Source organism: Haplochromis burtoni, unplaced genomic scaffold (assembly GCF_018398535.1).
Source record: "Haplochromis burtoni strain Fernald_Lab_line unplaced genomic scaffold, NCSU_Asbu1 Contig_440, whole genome shotgun sequence".
Lineage (NCBI taxonomy): Eukaryota > Metazoa > Chordata > Actinopteri > Cichliformes > Cichlidae > Haplochromis > Haplochromis burtoni.
This window is the reverse complement of record NW_024582801.1, coordinates 57,050-74,156: the sequence shown is the minus strand read 5'-3', so window position 1 is coordinate 74,156 and position 17,107 is coordinate 57,050. Positions and strand designations below refer to the sequence as shown.

Below are 17,107 nucleotides of genomic sequence, written 5' to 3'. Positions count from 1 at the left end.
GATAGGGCGATGGTTTTATAAGATCCAAAGGAAGGTGGGGGAAATGAGAAGTACAGGCGGAAACAGGAGAGAGGAGACGATTATATCTCGACTGAGATTCGGACATACTGGTTTAAATAGCACATTGTTTTTAATAGGTAAACACTGTACAGGGGACTGTGACTGCAGTAGGGAACGGGAAACAATAGAACATGTTTTCTTGAATTGTCAGAGGTATGATATTGAAAGGAGACAACTGCTCAAAAAGCTGGACGATATAGACGTGAAGTTGGACTTGATAGATTTGTTTCGCACGACCTCTGTAAGTGAAAGTTATCGGGCTGTATTTTGGTTTTTAAGGCAGACCCATTTGTTAGAGAGGCTTTGAATTTTTTTTATTATTTTTATTATTTTTGTCATTTCTGTCCACACTCCACACCAGTTGGTGGCGGTACTGCACCATTTTGCTGTTTGCCAACCCCCAGTAAACCCTATACAGAAGAAGAAGAAGAAGAAGGCTCTGATTTATGCATTGATGACATCATCACCAGGCGCCAGCTGGAGGCGGAGATTGACGGTTCTCGTGCACGTTGATGTGTTGAATAGCTGCGGAAGGTTCATTTTCGGTATCAAGCTTACGGCTGGATTCAGAAGAGAAATGTCTGTCACCGAGATGTTCAGTTACATCCAGGGCTTCCTGAGCGCAGACCAGGACATCAGAGAGGTAAGCACGAACAGCACAGCGTTAGCTCACAGAGACTGCTAGCTAGCAGCTAACCAGAGCCGAAGACTTGTCGTTAAACGTTTAATGAAAATATTTAACCCTGGTAAGTGGGACATTATGGTTTAGCTGCATCAGCTAATAAATTTAATTCAGGTCGATAACAGTTCGCAATAAATGTCACTTTTACTGAAATCTAAATATCATCAAGCTCCAGTGTTGTTTTTTTTACCACGCTTGTAAAGCGTTTTTCCCCAACCAAAGTTAATTTAAAAATTAGTGAATTTAATGCGGGATAGCTTTAATTCCGAATATTGCTGATTGGTTGTGGCTGTATCGCCCTAAGACAGGTTTTAAACCATTGAAAAATATACCCGGGTAAAATAGACAAAAATAACATTGCCTATTAATAATGTAGAAGATATGAATGTACTGGTGAAGTACAGAGAAAGTCTTTGTGGATACAGAGAAAGCATGTGATAAAGAGGAACTGTGGTACCGTCAGGAATGGCAGAGAAGTATATGAGGGTGGTGTAGGACATGTATGAAGACAGCCAGACACAGGCGAGGTGTCCGGTAGGAGTGACAGATGAGTTCAAGGTGGGGCTGAGATTATAATAGGGATCTGGTCTGAGCTCCTTTTTGTTTGCAAGGGTGATGGACAGGTTGGCAGATGAGGTCAGGCAGGAGTCTCCGTGGATTATAATGTTTGCAGATGGCACTGTGATCTGTAATGAGAGTAGAAAGCAGGTGGAAGTATGCTCTGGAGAGAAGAGGAATAAATAATGCTTCATTTGAAGCGAGACAGAGTACATGTGTGGGAATGAGAGGGAGCAGTCAGGTCTTGCAGCGATGCATGCACATTTAGAGTTAATGTGCAGATAGAGCAATTATCCCCACATCAGCAGTGACTGTGAAAACTTCCTCGTAGTGTCAAATTCTGCACATGTATCACTCTCCACAATAAAGGTCAAACATCTGAGTGAAGTAACGACAAGCGAAACACATTTTTGCTTAGAGAGGGAATATGTTCTTCTGTCTTATAGACTTTGTTGTAAGCATCTTAGGTATTCAAAGTGGCAAAGGTATATTGATTTTATTTGGACTTTAGTAGAAGCTTTAAACGCTTTGTTGTTCTTCATTCCCTCTTTTCACAGGATATTCGTAAGGTGGTTCAAACCTTGGAACAGACCGCCAGGGAAATACTAACAGTACTACAGAGTGTCCACCAACCAAGTGGATTCAAAGAAAGTGAGTGACCCGTGGAGCTGTAGATACTTGGATAAAATGATTTTTGAACCTCTGGTATGATAATCTTTTTTCTTCCTTTTAGTTCCCAGCAAATGTGCGAAGGCGCGGGAGCTGTTCTGCACAGTCAGGACACAAATTGCTGAACTCAAAACAAAATTTCCTATGGAGCAGTATTATAGGTAGGAATGACTTTCTTCTCAACAATTACAGTTATCGTCATGATTATGCAGCGCTAATGAGTTTTTGAATGTTTGTTATTTTGTTCATGAAACCAAAACTCGCAAAATTTTGCTCATAATGTGTTTTTAACTGTCTTGTTTTATTATTAAGTATTTTAATTTATGTGCCTCTGACTCCCTAAAGAAACAGGACTCACTGTGAGCAGGATATCCTTAAGAAATCAAGTGTTTTTATCTTTGTTTCTCGGCTTTCTTCTTCTCTCTTTAGGTTCCATGAACACTGGCGGTTTGTCCTGCAGCGTCTGGCTTTCTTAGCAGCGTTTGTTGTCTACCTGGAGAGTGAATCTCTTGTAAAGCGGGAGGAAGTGGCACAGATACTCGGGAGTAGGTACCGCTTAATGTCATAAAGTCGAAGTCTCACTGGAGAAAGTCGGCTAATCTTTGCTTCCTCCTCTCTCTCCACCTTGTAGTCGAAGTGGTGCGAGAGAAAGGCTTCCACCTCGATGTAGAGGACTACCTGGCAGGCGTCCTGATCATGGCAAGTGAACTGGTGAGTTTACTGTTAATTGTTATGTTGCTACCTACAGTCATGTTCTATATATTAAATGCATTCTAGGAATCATGAGGACAAGCACTTGATTAATTGATCACCAGCAAGTTTGAGCTCCTCTATAAAAGCAGAAGTTTTGCCAGTTTGCAGGTTTGGAGCATTCAGGTGTGTGTTTTGGGGAAGAAAGATATTATTGCAGTAATTTCTGTCCTTAAATCTGGTGGTAAGATTATTTCCAAAAATGTTGTAAACAATGATTTGTTGTGTATAAGTTGACTTTAATTCACCATGCTGTTTGTCGATCCAGTCACGCTTGGCGGTAAACAGCGTCACAGCAGGAGACTACAACCGGCCCCTGCGCATCTCCAACTTCATCAACGAGCTGGACTCGGGCTTCCGCCTGCTCAACTTGAAGAACGACCCTCTGAGGAAGCGCTACGACGGCCTCAAGTACGACGTGAAGAAAATCGAAGAGGTCGTTTATGACTTGTCAATCCGCGGTCTGGCCAAGGAGCCCGAGACCGCTGGTGAGAAGTAGAGCGGCGAGGGTGCGATTGGCAGTGGGAGAAGGAGGGCGTGGTGGCTGCCCCGCCCTCAAGCTGGGAACTCTCCATGGCTGCTGCAGATTGGAGACTTTACACCACCTGGAACATGAGAGCCAGGGATCTGCCTGAGGCCCCAGCAACCGAAGACAGACTCTGTGTGTGTGTGTGCTTATCGGCGTATATCTGTGCGAATGCATGCGTGAGATGTGCGTCAGGTGGATGGCAGACTGTCGGAAAGGATAGCAAAGGCGGCGACGCCCCCCATCAGATGATTTACTATCAACGGTTTGATTTGTTGCTGGTTTTGGAAACACGTTCTCAGTCTTCTGATCCCTGTTAAACTGAGCTGGTTTTGCAGCTGTTCACTCTCTTTCGCAACAGTCAAGTTTTTATTATTTCTTTACAGTGTATTGATGCTTAATTGTTTAAGATGGCTCAGAGTGAAACGCTCCAGCCAGGCTCATTTATTCTGTCATTGTTTTTATGCGTTTACAAAGAAAAAAGAAACAAGTATTTGTGTTGTTTACCAGCATTTGATGCCCGGTGTTTCTTAGGACTCTGACTTTTATTGTTTAAAAAAACAAACAAAAAAACCCCACAAAAAATATCTAGGAGCCTCATTTATAAAGAAGATGGTCCACTCAAACTTGAGATATTAAATCTAAAATCCATAAAGAGAGTAACAACCGATTCATACATTTTTAAAGCGTTTGAACTCAGAAGGTTTTGGATTTCCATCAGTAGCATTTATAAACGAGGCTCTGGGAGAGGACGAGCCAAAGAAAAGACAAAGATGCACTTCATATGACATAAAGCTACTGTGATGAGTCAGGTATGTTCTTTGTTTTCATACAGTAAGAAACCCTTGCAGCGCAGTGCCAACGTCTCTGTGTGTAGTACAGTGTGTCCTTTTGTTTTTCATGGAGAGAAACATCTTGAAGGTTTGTTTCTGTTGTGGGCGTCCATGCTTCAGTTTGCTTCGATACTTTAATGTTGCTGAATGGTGTTTTTATATAGAAAAAAAAAAATCACTGTTTCTCTTCTATATTGTGATTTTGTTTCAAATAAATTGATCTCAATTGTTCAGTGTGTATTGTTGTCTTTGAAATCCTAAAGATGATGCGAATGATTCTAAGTACACACATCTACGTTATAAAAGACTTTATACACGAAAAAACAACAACAATAAAGGTTGTGTTTAAAATCTTTTAATATAATGCACAATATATTACACTGAGGAAATAAAACGTCAGGTCTTTCATACACAAATGAGGAAAAGAAACTAATGAAACTCTGCAGGTTTAGTTTTTTCTTTTTAAATCTGAAACTGCGTCCTCCAACAGTACAGGCGTATCGGTGTGGAGCTGAGCAGCCCTGCCCTCCAAAACACAGTGATCGTGCTACTTCATAACATAACAGCATTGGTCTTATCGGGTGGTTTTGGTTTCGATGACTGGGTCGACTTTATAGTTTCAAAGTGCTGGAATCGGCTTCGGTCGACCAGAGTCCCTCTTTTACATCAAGTATGGTCAACAGTAATGACTGTGTAACAGAGTTTTTACCAGCAGTTACACTGGAGAATATACTATTACTGAATCATAATAATAAAGTGCATCAAACAAAATAAAGCTTTCTTAAATAATAAAAAAAAAAAACACACCATGAGTAGTAAAAACACAAATTAGAAGAAGACACAGAGGATCAGTCGATCACATCAGCAGTCAGGGACTGTCGAAGGAATAATTATATTGCCTGTAAATGAACCTCGGTCAAGTGACGGAGAGCAGACGAGTCTATTTCAGAGGTTAATGCTACTATGACGGATTGCAAATACTTCAGTCAGTTTTCATTTAACAGTGATCAAGTACCAAGGCACAACAGCTCATCGCTAAGTCACATAACACAGCTGAAACTGCGTCACGACGAGATGGTTTGGATGCTTTTTCTTTGAGGCGTTTGTCGTCAAGGTAGCAGGCTTTTTCAACCTTAACGCCAGAGTTTCACAACAGAACCTTTTTTTTGGTCTCTCACAGCTACACAGAGGGTGGGATGGACAAGAAATGGTGGCATAACTGAATCAGTTAAAGTATTAAAGTCATAATAGATAGTCTATTAACAGAAAGTCAGTGATTCTAAGTGGTTTGTTTACTGAAAAGTGATATTCTTAAAATCTGAATATAGTGAGTCTCCTAAGAAGACTCTTAGGAGTTACTGATGCCAGACCAAATGATTGGTTGAAGAAACAACCAGCAAATCATTCAATAATACAAAAAAATGGTTGTTGATTCTCTGTTATTACATTATTACAACTGTGCAGAGGCCAGTGGTGGTCTCCACATGAGGTCCTGAAGCCGAGGTTGGAAAAACTCTGCACTTAACACACAGGTAGTGTTTGACGTCACCTGGTTTGACAGGATGTTCCAAGAAAGAGGACTGACGAGACTCTTCACAAACTGCTTTCATGGCACTTAAATATAATGACCGTAACAGAGGCGTCCTTAGCATTAGGGAAAGCTTTAGTCGTGCCCACCGACCAATCAGACTCCAGTTAAATGTGCCACATAAAACCCAACGACACGGTAAATCAGGATTAACACCTGAACGCCAAAAGGAAAACCTCAGGAAAACGAAATGCATATACAGTAGCTACTTACTTTGAAACTGGCAGAGATTATTGCTGTTACGTGAGTTCTCACTGAAAGACGGTGACGCGGGAGGTCTGTACAGCCCGTTTTGAGAGGCTCTGCTCCACTGCTTATCTGGCAGTGAAAGATTGCCCTACCGCCAATGTACAGTAGAGGGCGGCACACGGACACAATAGGGCGGTGACGACAAACGAAAACCACCGAACAAAAAGATGTGGACGACATTTCTGCCTTGAGAAATGTTCTTACATCACACTGTGTTGTATTAAAAAACAGAAAAGGAACTAAAAAAACCAAAGATGTTACAATTTTTCCCGTTGCAGTCGGTCATGTTCAGTCATGCTGTTCAACAGACACACGTTACTTACTGAAAAACACAGCTCTGCTTCTCCGAGAGCAAACAGTCTTTACAATCAAGGCCGACGAGATCGACCCAAGTTTTTTTCTTTGTTTTTCATTTGGTCGTCCAACAATCTGACTTTGCTCTTGTAATGTAACAGTTTCAAATTAAATCTACATACATAATATTTTATGACAGTATGGCGCACTTACAGCTTCGTAACAAAAACAAAGTGCTTCGTCGTTTTCTTGCCCTCATGAGAGTCTGAGATTTTTCTCTCTTCCCTTTTTATTTATTGTTATTGAATTCTGATGAGTTATGACAGCGGAGTCACTCGGAAATGCTTCCTGTTGTCGGCTGATTTTTGCAGTAGGAGGTTATTTACAGTGTAACAAAGGTGAGTGGTGGTTAGTCTCAGGACCGCGTTTGGTTCGTGTTGATCATGATGTTGGGCAAAGCGTTACGTCTTTTCCTCCAGGTGCCCAAGTCCCGAGCGTACCTCTTAATCTGGTGGAACCACTGCTGGGTGCGAGATTTGTCCGAGGCGCGGAAAACGAAAGACTCCCGCCGGATGTCAAGCACCTCGAATGTGTCCTCGCAGTCCGGATCTGTCGACACTACGCAGTTCCCCAGTCGGATGGGCTCTCTCAGCACTGTGAACTTCCCGCTGCTCTTGTCCTTGATCAGAACCAGCACTCCGTCCCGAATGCTCTCTCCGCCGCTTTCCATCTGATCCCCCCGAGCCACCAGGTCGGCGCACAGTCCCTCAACCGCCCGCTGCGTCCTCACCATCAGCAGGCTCTGGACGTTCTGGAACTTGAGAGCCTTGCTGCCCTTCTTCACCCACTGACCGTCCGCCGGCTGGGACAGCTGGAGCGGCCCCTCCATGACAAATCGCGTGTTTTCCCTCGCCCACCCCACCGTCTTCATCGACACCTCTCGCATCTCGATGTTGATGACCTCCCGGTTCTTGCGGCTGTCGCGGCGGAACGAGCGCAGGGACCAGGTGACCCCGTTGCCCTCCTGCTTGGTCTTCATGTTGATGTGCTCCAGGTGGGACTCGACCCGACTCTTGGCCTCACGGAGACGCGCGTAGTCGGGGTGGCACTCGGGAGTGACCTTAATGATGCGGCTCAACAAAAGCGGGTACTTGGTCACGCGCTGGAGGGGCGCCATAAGGAAGGAGCGCAGGTTCATACGACGCAGGGCTGTGTTGTCATTCTGAGAAACATCTAGGAAGATTCTAAAGAGAGAAGTGAGACAAGAGGACGATGAGAACGGAGACATTCTTACAGTCTGTGTATATCTTTGGGGAAACTCTTAAAAACTTGATTAATGGAATCATAAGACAGCCTGAGTCATGGGTGAGCTGCAGTTCTGTCTAAAAATATGAATCATTGTAGCTCTGCTCTTGAAATAGAACATCTTCTGAATAAGTGATAACTCGCTGTCCTTTCCATTAAGAATTACACAGCACAGCCGTGGCAGGAACAAGAGAAAGCTCCCACAGCAATTTTGCCATCACACAGAGCCACAGGAAGACCAGTCCTTGTACTTTGTGTGTACCTTAGCAGCTCTTTTTCTTTCTCCAGTGTATTCAGCATGTTGACTGAGGTGGACTGCTGCAGACAGTAGGTCTGAAAGGCGGGCAGCATGTTGACAAACTCCAGAAAGATCTCTCCTATGTGCACTGTCAGCAGATCTTCATCTCCCTGAAATCAAACCACAGGAAAGCAACGGCCTTAAAAGTCATTGTCCAAAGTGGTACGTGCAGACTTTATGCTTGGCTCTCGTCTCATCACTTCACACAAGGGTACTAATTAGTGAGCATAGCAGTTATCAGGGAGTGACAGTAATACTCCCAAAAATTATTAGTCCCAGATATACCAGCTGTTTTAAGGTAAACTTGAAACAAATGGTAACTAAGTACAGTATCATACAGAGAGCATTTTAAGACTCATGCGTCTCACTGAGAGAAGCAGAAATGAAACAGAGCTAGGAGAGACACCCTTCAACTGTGATATGAGCGTTGATATTTAGAGTTCTTCCAACAGAAGACGCTTTGCAACTTCCCTGTTTGTGGCGCATGTGCTTGAACAGCATAAATATGTAAATGACTACCTACACATAACAAATGTTAGGGATTTTGTTCATGTCTTATGTGTCTGAAAGAAAGAAATGATCAGCTGATATTTCAGAATATGCACAAAGAAAATAAATAAGTAATAAAAGTACCAAAAGTGGCACATATACTGTTTTCTGATGACTCTTTAGACCATAGGTGTCAAACTCTGGCCCGCGGGCCAAATTTGGCCCGCAGCCTAATTACATTTGGCTCGCGAAGCCATACCAAATTATTATTAGAGCTGGCCTACTGGTATTATACAGCTAATATATATATTGTTTAGTATCAAGCTTTGCTTGTTCCATATTCAGTTTTTCAGCAAAACTTGTTTGAGTCCATAAGAAGAGATTCATTCTTAAATCTGGAGGAAGATTTTTTTTTTCAATAAATATTAATGTTAGCCCGCGACCTTGTTCCAGTTTTGAATTTTGGCCCACTGTGTGAGTTTGACACCCCTGCTTTAGACCTTTAGTCATTTGAAATTCAAGGTGGCCGACATTTTTTAAGAAGGCTGTTGGCTCTCCTTCTTTAAATTTCTTTTAAGAAAATTTCTTTCTTTAAAGATAAGTAGAATGATCTTAATGCTTGACCTTAAAGAAACTTATTTTAGTAATAAGAACTTTATTTATGGAGCATTTTTCAAAAACCTGTGTTACAAAGTGCTTTATGAGTCTGGAATTACTCAGAGTTTTGTAACAAATTAAAAAAAAACCTTTTTTTCTAAACAATTTGTAAACAGGGCTGTAGCAACAAAGCTTGTACTTTTGTTTCAGACACATCTCCTGGATGGACTCCTGCACTCTTCACTGTTTAACTCTCACCACTGGCTAAAGCTGGCTCAGGATCTTTCTGACCTGCTCAGAAGGTTAGCAGTTTGATCCCTGACTTCTATACTTAAAGCTTACCTGGCAAGACAATGAACTTCAAATTTCCCCTGATGCATTGACTGGAGTATTTGTGTGTGTGTGTGTGTGTGTGTGTGTGTGTGTGTGTGTGTGTGTGTGTGTGTGTATAATTAAATTGTATGTGTGAGTGTAGTGCTTTGAGATCTCAGTAGAAGCACAACAGTCTGTATAAATATCAGTCCATCTACCTTGTGTTGTACTATATAAGGACAGAATGCAGAGGGATGATAAGTTAACTGAATTAACTTCAACTAACTCTGATTTATAAAACAGACGTTGGTGACATCACTGCTGTCAAACTTGTTGATGAGGCACTAGGTGTCTCTGTTTTGTTGTACTGTGTTATGCAGACACTAATAGGAGGGTAATAAGCTCCAACACACCTGGGCCCAGTGAGCTGGGCTGTAAAAGCTCCCTCCCTCCTGCAGTGACCATGTGACTCCCAGGCTCGGACCAGCACAGCCACAGTGTGTGCTTCAGGTTTATTTTATTATTTGCTCTCCAGCCACCCATGTATGCTCCACACTGCTGACTTTCTGATAAACACACACACTTTTTAGTTTCATTATATTTTTGCAAGTAAATTGTAATTCCCTTCATCTTTTCTCCCTCTTGCTGCTGCAGCCAGCGAGCTGGGCTGTCAGCTAACTAATGTTACTGACTTGTTAGTGTAGTTATATTTGGCTCACAGGAAGATTGGACCAGCCAAAGGGTAAACAGTGCAGAGACACGTGTGCCAGGTTAACCGGTGATTCTAAATCAGCAGCAGGGTTTAGATGCGAGTCTGAACGATTATTTTTCACTCTTTGTTAGAGTGTCCATGGTGTACCCAACCTCTCGCCCAATGTCAACTGGGATAAGCTGTTGAAGAGGCAAATGTTTACAGTTATCAGTAGCACTAACGCTCCTTAGCTTTAATGCTAACCACTGATTTGTTATGTGTTAAGCCAAAATAAGTAAAAAGAAGACTAAAGTGCTCTGTATAGCTGAGACAATGTCCAGAATTGGTGATACTTTACTGCAGGCACTATCGTCACTACACAAACAGTATACAGTCACTCATTGTTAATGTAAGCATATTCTTGAGAGCATGATTAATGGTTCCTCTCCTCTACTTGACAACAAGTGACCTTGTTTTCGTCGTCGGTGTGAGAGAAACAAACATTTTTACCTGCAATTGCTTTGAGTGTATACATGTAAATGCGTGTGCTTAAACTTGTGGTTCTGATGTTTGTACTGAATCTCTAAAGTGTACTTCTACATATATCTGAATTTGGACTCAGTAACAGTTAAAAAAAGAAACAATGGCATTTAATGACATTATAAGTGTGACCCTTAAGGTGAATTATGCAACAACAGGAGATGTTGAAATCCGTTTGTGAGCCAGAAGATGCCAACTTTGCTCATGCACAGCTGGTATTTATGTGTGTTGAGAGACAGAGAGTGTGGGTCACCTGGTCAAAGGCCTGATCGATGCTGTCCTGCAGGTGTTCGGTGAAGCGTTCATTGACATCTATCAACTCCTGAACGTTGCTGAACACCACGGCGAGCTGCTCAGCGGTCAGCAGCCCGGCACTCTGCATGGGGCAGTAAAACTCCTCTTTGATGATGCGCAGGTCTTCGCCGTAGCTCGACTCCGTGTTCAGAAACTCCAGGATGGCTTCTTTGCGTTCAATGCGCAGCTTGGAGCAACGTTCGCACATGCGCTCTCCCCGTTCTTTCGAGGCCCCGTCCCTCAGTCCACAGTCCGGACACGGTCTCTGGGCCTCCCAGGCTCTCAGAGAGGCCGACGGTCTCTTCCAGGTGCGGGACAGACCCGGCCCGATGCCGCTGTCCACTCGTTCCACGTCGGCTCCCCGGCTTCTGCGGTAACGACGAGGCTCGTTGTCCTCTTCGTCGCGCTCATCGCTGAGGCCCACCACTCCGCTGTCTGCACTCAGGCTGCTGATGGTGCTCCAGCGGTGTTGTCCGGTTCGAGTCACGCCCAAGACTGCCTGGCGCTCCTCACCGGGAGGCTCTGAGCGACCACGAATTGCTGCGGGTGCTGGGGAGAGGGATGTGAGGATGATCAGATTCATTAGCAATCAGAATGTTTATGGATTTACCCTCCAGTTTTTGTCAATCAAATAAACGCAGGTTTCTGGGAAAAGGCCAGCAAGGTCATCATTAACATATGTCGTATTGATGGACTTCCTTTGCCCAGCACTAGTGTAATGGGTCTTCAACTGACAGGGAACATAAGCGGGTAGTTTGTGTGTGTGTGTTTGGTGGGAGGACTTGAGGACAGGGTCCAACGGCCATAATGTTCAGTGACAAGCAAGACTCCAAGTTGCATAAGGGATGTAAAAACAGAACAAATGTATTTCTTAAAAGCCTTTTTTTCTTTTTTAAAAAAAGAAAAATGGGATGGGATGTCAAATGCCAGGCTCAGCTGGAGGCTCATTCACAATTTATTTGGATTCACCTCATGGTGAGGTCAGAGGTGTAATGAGGACAAAGAGTTCTGTAAAGGTGCTGGCATTTGTTCACAGGAAGGAAGCATCAAGTCAAATCCCATCACACAGTGATGGGGTCAGTACCATACACCATAGGAATATGTGCAATGTTTATATGTTGAGGCTGTATACATAGATAGATGACCTGACAGTCCCCCAAAAACAAAGCCAAAACATCTCAATCACCTCTTTGTAGATGGATGAACCCATGAACCCCACCTGCTCCATGCTAGCAGACAGGAAATAGGCCTAAATACAAACCATCCAGCTTTGTAGGCGACTCACTGAAACCAACTGAGTTTACACACGAGGAGTCGTCAATGAGAAGGCAAATAACTGAGAGAAACTGAGGGCTTAAATAGACTGGATAATAAGGAAGAGTTGAAACAGGTGAGAAAACATCTGGAATAAATCTAACTAATGACACAGAGGAAGTAGAACTAAACACAACGCACAGGACAAAAGACTAAAAGAATAAAACAGGAAACATGCATGGGGAAACGAAACAATAGCAAAAGGTCCAAATTGACAACACTGGGTCAAGGATCCAGGTACCCTGACAGAGACAGCTGTAGTGGACATCACAGGCTCTGATTGCAGGTACGTCTCTAATAACCCCAAAATACACCAATCAGCAGTATTCTTTATAACTTTTGGTACAAAATCAAAGCTGAGAAAAGTGGCTACAATATACTGAAGTTCATTCACACTGTAAGGTTACCTACATAGCTTTAAAAAAAAGTTGAAAGGCCCTTTTCCCCAAATTTAAAGTGCTGTTGCCAGTTTTCTAACTAATCATAAGATAATGTTACATGCCATTGTGCAGTTACACTCAACAACCCACAGTAGTTGAGATATACATGATTTCTAAAAATCATCTCAAAAACACAGAACATGGACAAGATTTTAATGTCAAAGGTATTATATCTCTTAAAAGTCAAAGTGATACAGAATCCAGAAAGCTTTACTGACATGTAGGCTTCCAGCAGCCTACATGTTAAATAGCTACCTGCCCCCTGAGTTATGTTTTATTTTATTCATTAGGGTCATTCGACTCGAGCTTGGAAATATTTGTGTGGAAGCAAAGTAGAGGCAATAAATTTAAGTGTTTTACCAGTTGTGAAGAATCTACCAGGGACTCTTTACTGCTTGGATTTTGGTGACATTCATTAAAAATGACCTTAGTGATGTTGGCTGGAAAGTTGGATTCAAGGATGAAGGAAGCATCACGTTGATTAGTGTGCGGCTCCTGTTTACTGAGGTAGATATTTGAGCAACACACACATATTCTTAACAGTTGCATTTGTGTTACAACCCAAACACTTCCAACCAGATTTGACGCATGGACATCCTTTGATGGAAGTTCACCAGTCTGTGTCGTTTCAGCTGCAGTGAGACTGAGATTTTTGTTGAAGTCGTCCTTATTTGTGGGATTTTCTTTATCCAAAGTAGCTCCATTTAATTTAACTAAAACCTCAGCGGATTACACACTTAAAGAGGAAGAAGAAGGAATACGATGTGGCACACCTGTTCTGCACTTACCACTGTCTCTGTCTCTATCGCGATCTCGACGGTGGCCGTGGAGTCGAGCGGCGGTGGCAATCTTCATCTCCAGCTGCTTGCGCTTGGAGGCGTCGGCCGGCATGGGGTCACTGTAGTGGGGTCGCAGGCGGCACTCACGCTGCGCTCTCACCGTCTCAGCCAGCTCATAGGCTGCGTCCGAGCTGGAGCGCCTGCAGCCCAGACTAGCGTGCTGCCAGTTGGAAAGACACGTGTGTCAATCAAATGGTCGTGTTGCTATAGCAACAGGTGAAAGAGGGCAAAGCTCTCTGAGGTACTAAAGGAGGCAATGACAACAAGACTGAAATTCCAGCTTGCGTGTTTCTGTGTGTGTGTGCCTGTGAGAGCAGTTACCATGCACAGTGTCACCATCTTCACTGGCATGACATCATTACATAACAAATTTTGGTTATCGCTCTGATCCCGGCTTGTAGCACTGACAAGAATCCAAATTTCACAGTCAGTTGCAGCACTAATCGTCTGCCAAGTCTCGTGAAAAGGCTGTAAATTCAGCGAGGCCACGCTTTGAAAATTCTGCTCTTATCGCAACTTCAAACCACCCAGCCTTGAAGATGAGAGATATCCTCCAGATGACAAATTCTTTAGAGGTTAAAGCAAGGAATTCCCCAAACACTGCAGCATTCAGCATGGACAAACACTCCTCGAGTGATCTCTGAAATTCTTTTAGGGTCTCTCAAGCCCCTGAGAATCAACCTGAGATATAAAGTTCAAAGGTCATACCTATAGCATCTTCCTCATCACCCCAAAGGCATCGTCAGCATCCCCTATAACATCCATATAATGGCTTTAAATTGCCCATTGTCTTCCTAACCGTAGACACGAATAGAGCAACTAAATATGACTGAAAGGTGCAAGACTTCCATCGCTTCACACAGCTCGCAGCTATCGGATAAAATGAAGGAGAATAATTCATATTCTACTAAATTATCTAATAACACCCGTTTCTCTGGTAAATGCAGAGGCTGTTAATTTAAAATAAAAGAAGGCAAGAAAGAAGCAAACGCACCTCGACATCTGTTGTCTAAGCTACCTAACAGCTGCTGCAACATGCAAGCGAGGTATGACTCCATGTCAGTCCGGCTCTTCTGTTCTGGTCTGCAGCTGCAGAGAGGAGCACGATGCTAGCTGCAGCTGAGCCTGGTGTCAAGCTGCAGCCAGCCAGCCAGCAGAGAGAGAGAGGAGGCACGCAGAGAGCAGGAATGGAGCGTTCAGTTACCAGCAGCAGCTCACTGCTGGAGGGGTGCTTAATCCTCCTTTTTTTTTTCTTTTTACTGCATCCTCAGTCGTTGAGCTGTAGCAGGAAGACAGACCGCTGCATGCTTGTTCTCAGCAAATACCTCTGCATCAGTATATGTGAGGGATGTGCATGTGTGCGTGTCGCAGTCCCCTTGCTTGTCCCAGTCACCGATGAATACCAATAGATCAGTGCGTTTCTGCAAACTGCGAGGCAACGGCAGAAAGCAGAAGCAACCTAAGGAGCGCACGGGGAACGCTGTTAAGACATGAAAAATAAAAAAAGAGAGAGAGAAAGAATCCTTACGCATTCTCCTGCTTCCTCTCTTCCTCCTTCTCCTGCAGGTGCTTCTTCGCCAGCCTCGGCTCCGCAGGCCGTTGCCGACGTTGCCATGGCAACGGCGGAGGGCTGACAGTCGGCTGAGGGGGCGGTGATGTCACAGCCTCCGTCCCGGTCACCTGACAGCCTGACGGGGGTCTCGGCGGAGATCTCTGCACTGCAGCTGGTGAAGAGAGGAGGGAGATGGACGTAGAGAGGAGGGGAGGGAGAGAGATGGGTGAAGAGAAGGGTGGGAGATTGGGAGGGTGGGGGGGGGGGGGGGGTGAAAGGGAAGGAATAGAAAGCAAAAGGATAAGGGGGATAGAAGAAAAAGAGGAGGGAACAAGACGTGTGGGAAAGGTATTGAATGAAGGAAGAGGGGGAAATTATAATTCTGGCAGAGCCCTCTTCTGCTTACAGCATCTCTGTCATTCATTACTCCTCATTCTTCCTTCTCCAGCTCATATGCCTTTCTTCTTCCTGCTATGTCTTCTCCACCACCCACCCAACCACCACCTCCTCCTTTACCCACCCAGACTTCCAAATCAATCCCTCTCCTCTTTTTGTGGCCACCAAAGCCCACCCGCCAACCCTAAGCTCCTCCTCAGGAGCACAGTAATTAGGCCCACCAGCAGACATTAACACCTGAACCCCACGGTCCACGGGGACAATGCCTTTTCGCGGCCACGCACAAACACGTGGAGGCATTATAGTTTTCTTTCATTCCTTTGTCTGACAACTGGGGATTCGTTCTTGCTGCACACAGACAGCATGAGATCTGTGACATCCCAAAAAAGCACACAGTCAGTGACAAACTGCTGCACAGGAATTTCACTACACTGGAAATTGCATATCCTTGAACACACAAACCACAAATACATGCCTGTGGGGACTTATACGAGCATTTGTAATAGCAGAAAACAAACAGACCAAAGCAAATACAAATCCACCACAAGATGTGCACCTTAAAAGTGGCCAGGGATCGTTGTTGCGATTCACTTAACGCATCAGTGAATGAGTACAATGAGTTTATTAGAGCTCGTTTACACTGAGTTTATTAGGGGACATTTACTCTGCGGCCGAGCCATGCAGTAAATGTGTCCTACTCGGAGAATGGACTAAAACAACTTAAAAGCTAATTATACACAGGCGGCACAATGATGATGTCCGCTGCCCTCCAAAAGTCGCTATAAAATCTAATGCTGAACTGCACAACTTCACACCAGCACAAGAAGTCTGCACGTTTATGTGGTCAACCTTTTAACCTTTATAAAGGCTTAACATTCGGACTGGTAGCTGGTAGCTATCTGCAAGCTTCATAACTGGACCCACTTGTAGTTTTGGTTCCTTGTTAAACATTTTTAATATTATTATCTGACAAATAACTTTGTTTCCTGTGTGGTTAATTTTTCTAACAGTTTGTTCAAGATTAAATTTTAGTAATATTTGAATGTGCTAGCACTGATTAGCAAGTATCTGTGTCTGTCCGATACTGTCTTTGCATGCTACTTGCTAACCTAGCTAGCAAGCTAGTTAGCAGACTAGCACTTTCTCCAAATATGGTCATTTCTGGCTCAACAAAACCATCATAATAGCGGCCAAAAGCTAACACTGAGGCTTGGAAACAGAACTTCACAAACCAACAGGTACTTTCCTCTTTTATATACAGTCTATGTTCATTCCTGGCCTACCCTGTTTATTCTGTCCCTCTCTCTAAGTCCTTTGTGATTTCGTGAAGTCATTTAAATGAAGTGTTAATAATACAGGAAATATTGATTTGTGGCGTTTTACATTTTGTTTATGCCATTAACTTCAGGAGAAAGAACCAACTGCTATGCTGTATATTGATTTTGTTTTTTCAGCACTGTTAAACTTCACGGTCCAGTAGCCACGTGTGGATACTACCATATTACTGCAATCATTGTAAAAAAAATGTTGTGACATCAGTTTGACATATTTTTATATATATTTTACTCAAAATAAAGGTGTTTGTGATTTTTTTTATTAGCTAGGCGAGCTTAACTGCCCCAGGGATCACAACCCATAACGGAGTCTCGATGATGTCTGGGCTCTCACAGGGAAAGACAGGCTGTAAATTCCTGATATACTGACTTTCTTCACAAAGGCGTGTATTTGACAAGAACAGAGGATGGTTAGTCTCAAGAATTTGACGCAAGAGTTTAGTAAATCTGGCTCTAGCTTTACTGTAATGTTGAGTGCCATTGTGTTTTAGTAACAA

General features: G+C 43.5%; 2 protein-coding genes across 2 annotated transcripts in view; one reads left to right on the top strand and one right to left on the bottom strand.

Moving 5' to 3' along the window:
- Positions 1-522: 522 nt before the first annotated feature.
- tsn (translin) lies at positions 523-4,056 on the top strand. Its single transcript, XM_005944996.3, has 6 exons — positions 523-703; positions 1,858-1,951; positions 2,034-2,130; positions 2,399-2,514; positions 2,601-2,680; positions 2,988-4,056. Exons 1-6 carry the CDS (start codon positions 638-640, stop codon positions 3,216-3,218), a joined length of 684 nt encoding a protein of 227 aa, XP_005945058.2. The 5' UTR covers positions 523-637; the 3' UTR covers positions 3,219-4,056.
- Positions 4,057-4,262: 206 nt separating this feature from the next.
- The window catches only part of si:dkey-91i10.2 (uncharacterized protein LOC555224 homolog), a 59,468-nt gene continuing 46,623 nt past the window's right edge, over positions 4,263-17,107 (bottom strand). The window contains exons 4-8 of the mRNA XM_005944990.3: positions 14,857-15,052; positions 13,278-13,488; positions 10,695-11,284; positions 7,777-7,922; positions 4,263-7,453 (exon numbers count right to left, since the gene is read on the bottom strand). Coding sequence (XP_005945052.1) covers positions 6,625-7,453; positions 7,777-7,922; positions 10,695-11,284; positions 13,278-13,488; positions 14,857-15,052 — 1,972 coding nt within the window. The 3' untranslated portion in view covers positions 4,263-6,624. The remainder of the gene's footprint in view (positions 7,454-7,776; positions 7,923-10,694; positions 11,285-13,277; positions 13,489-14,856; positions 15,053-17,107) is intronic.

Coding starts and splice junctions, on each gene's coding strand:
- tsn (XM_005944996.3), top strand. CDS start 638: ATGTCTGTCACCGAGATGTTCAGTTACATCCAGGGCTTCCTGAGCGCA. Junction 2,131..2,398: donor CCTATGGAGCAGTATTATAG/GTAGGAATGACT, acceptor TTCTCTCTTTAG/GTTCCATGAACACTGGCGGT. Junction 2,515..2,600: donor AGTGGCACAGATACTCGGGA/GTAGGTACCGCT, acceptor TCCACCTTGTAG/TCGAAGTGGTGCGAGAGAAA.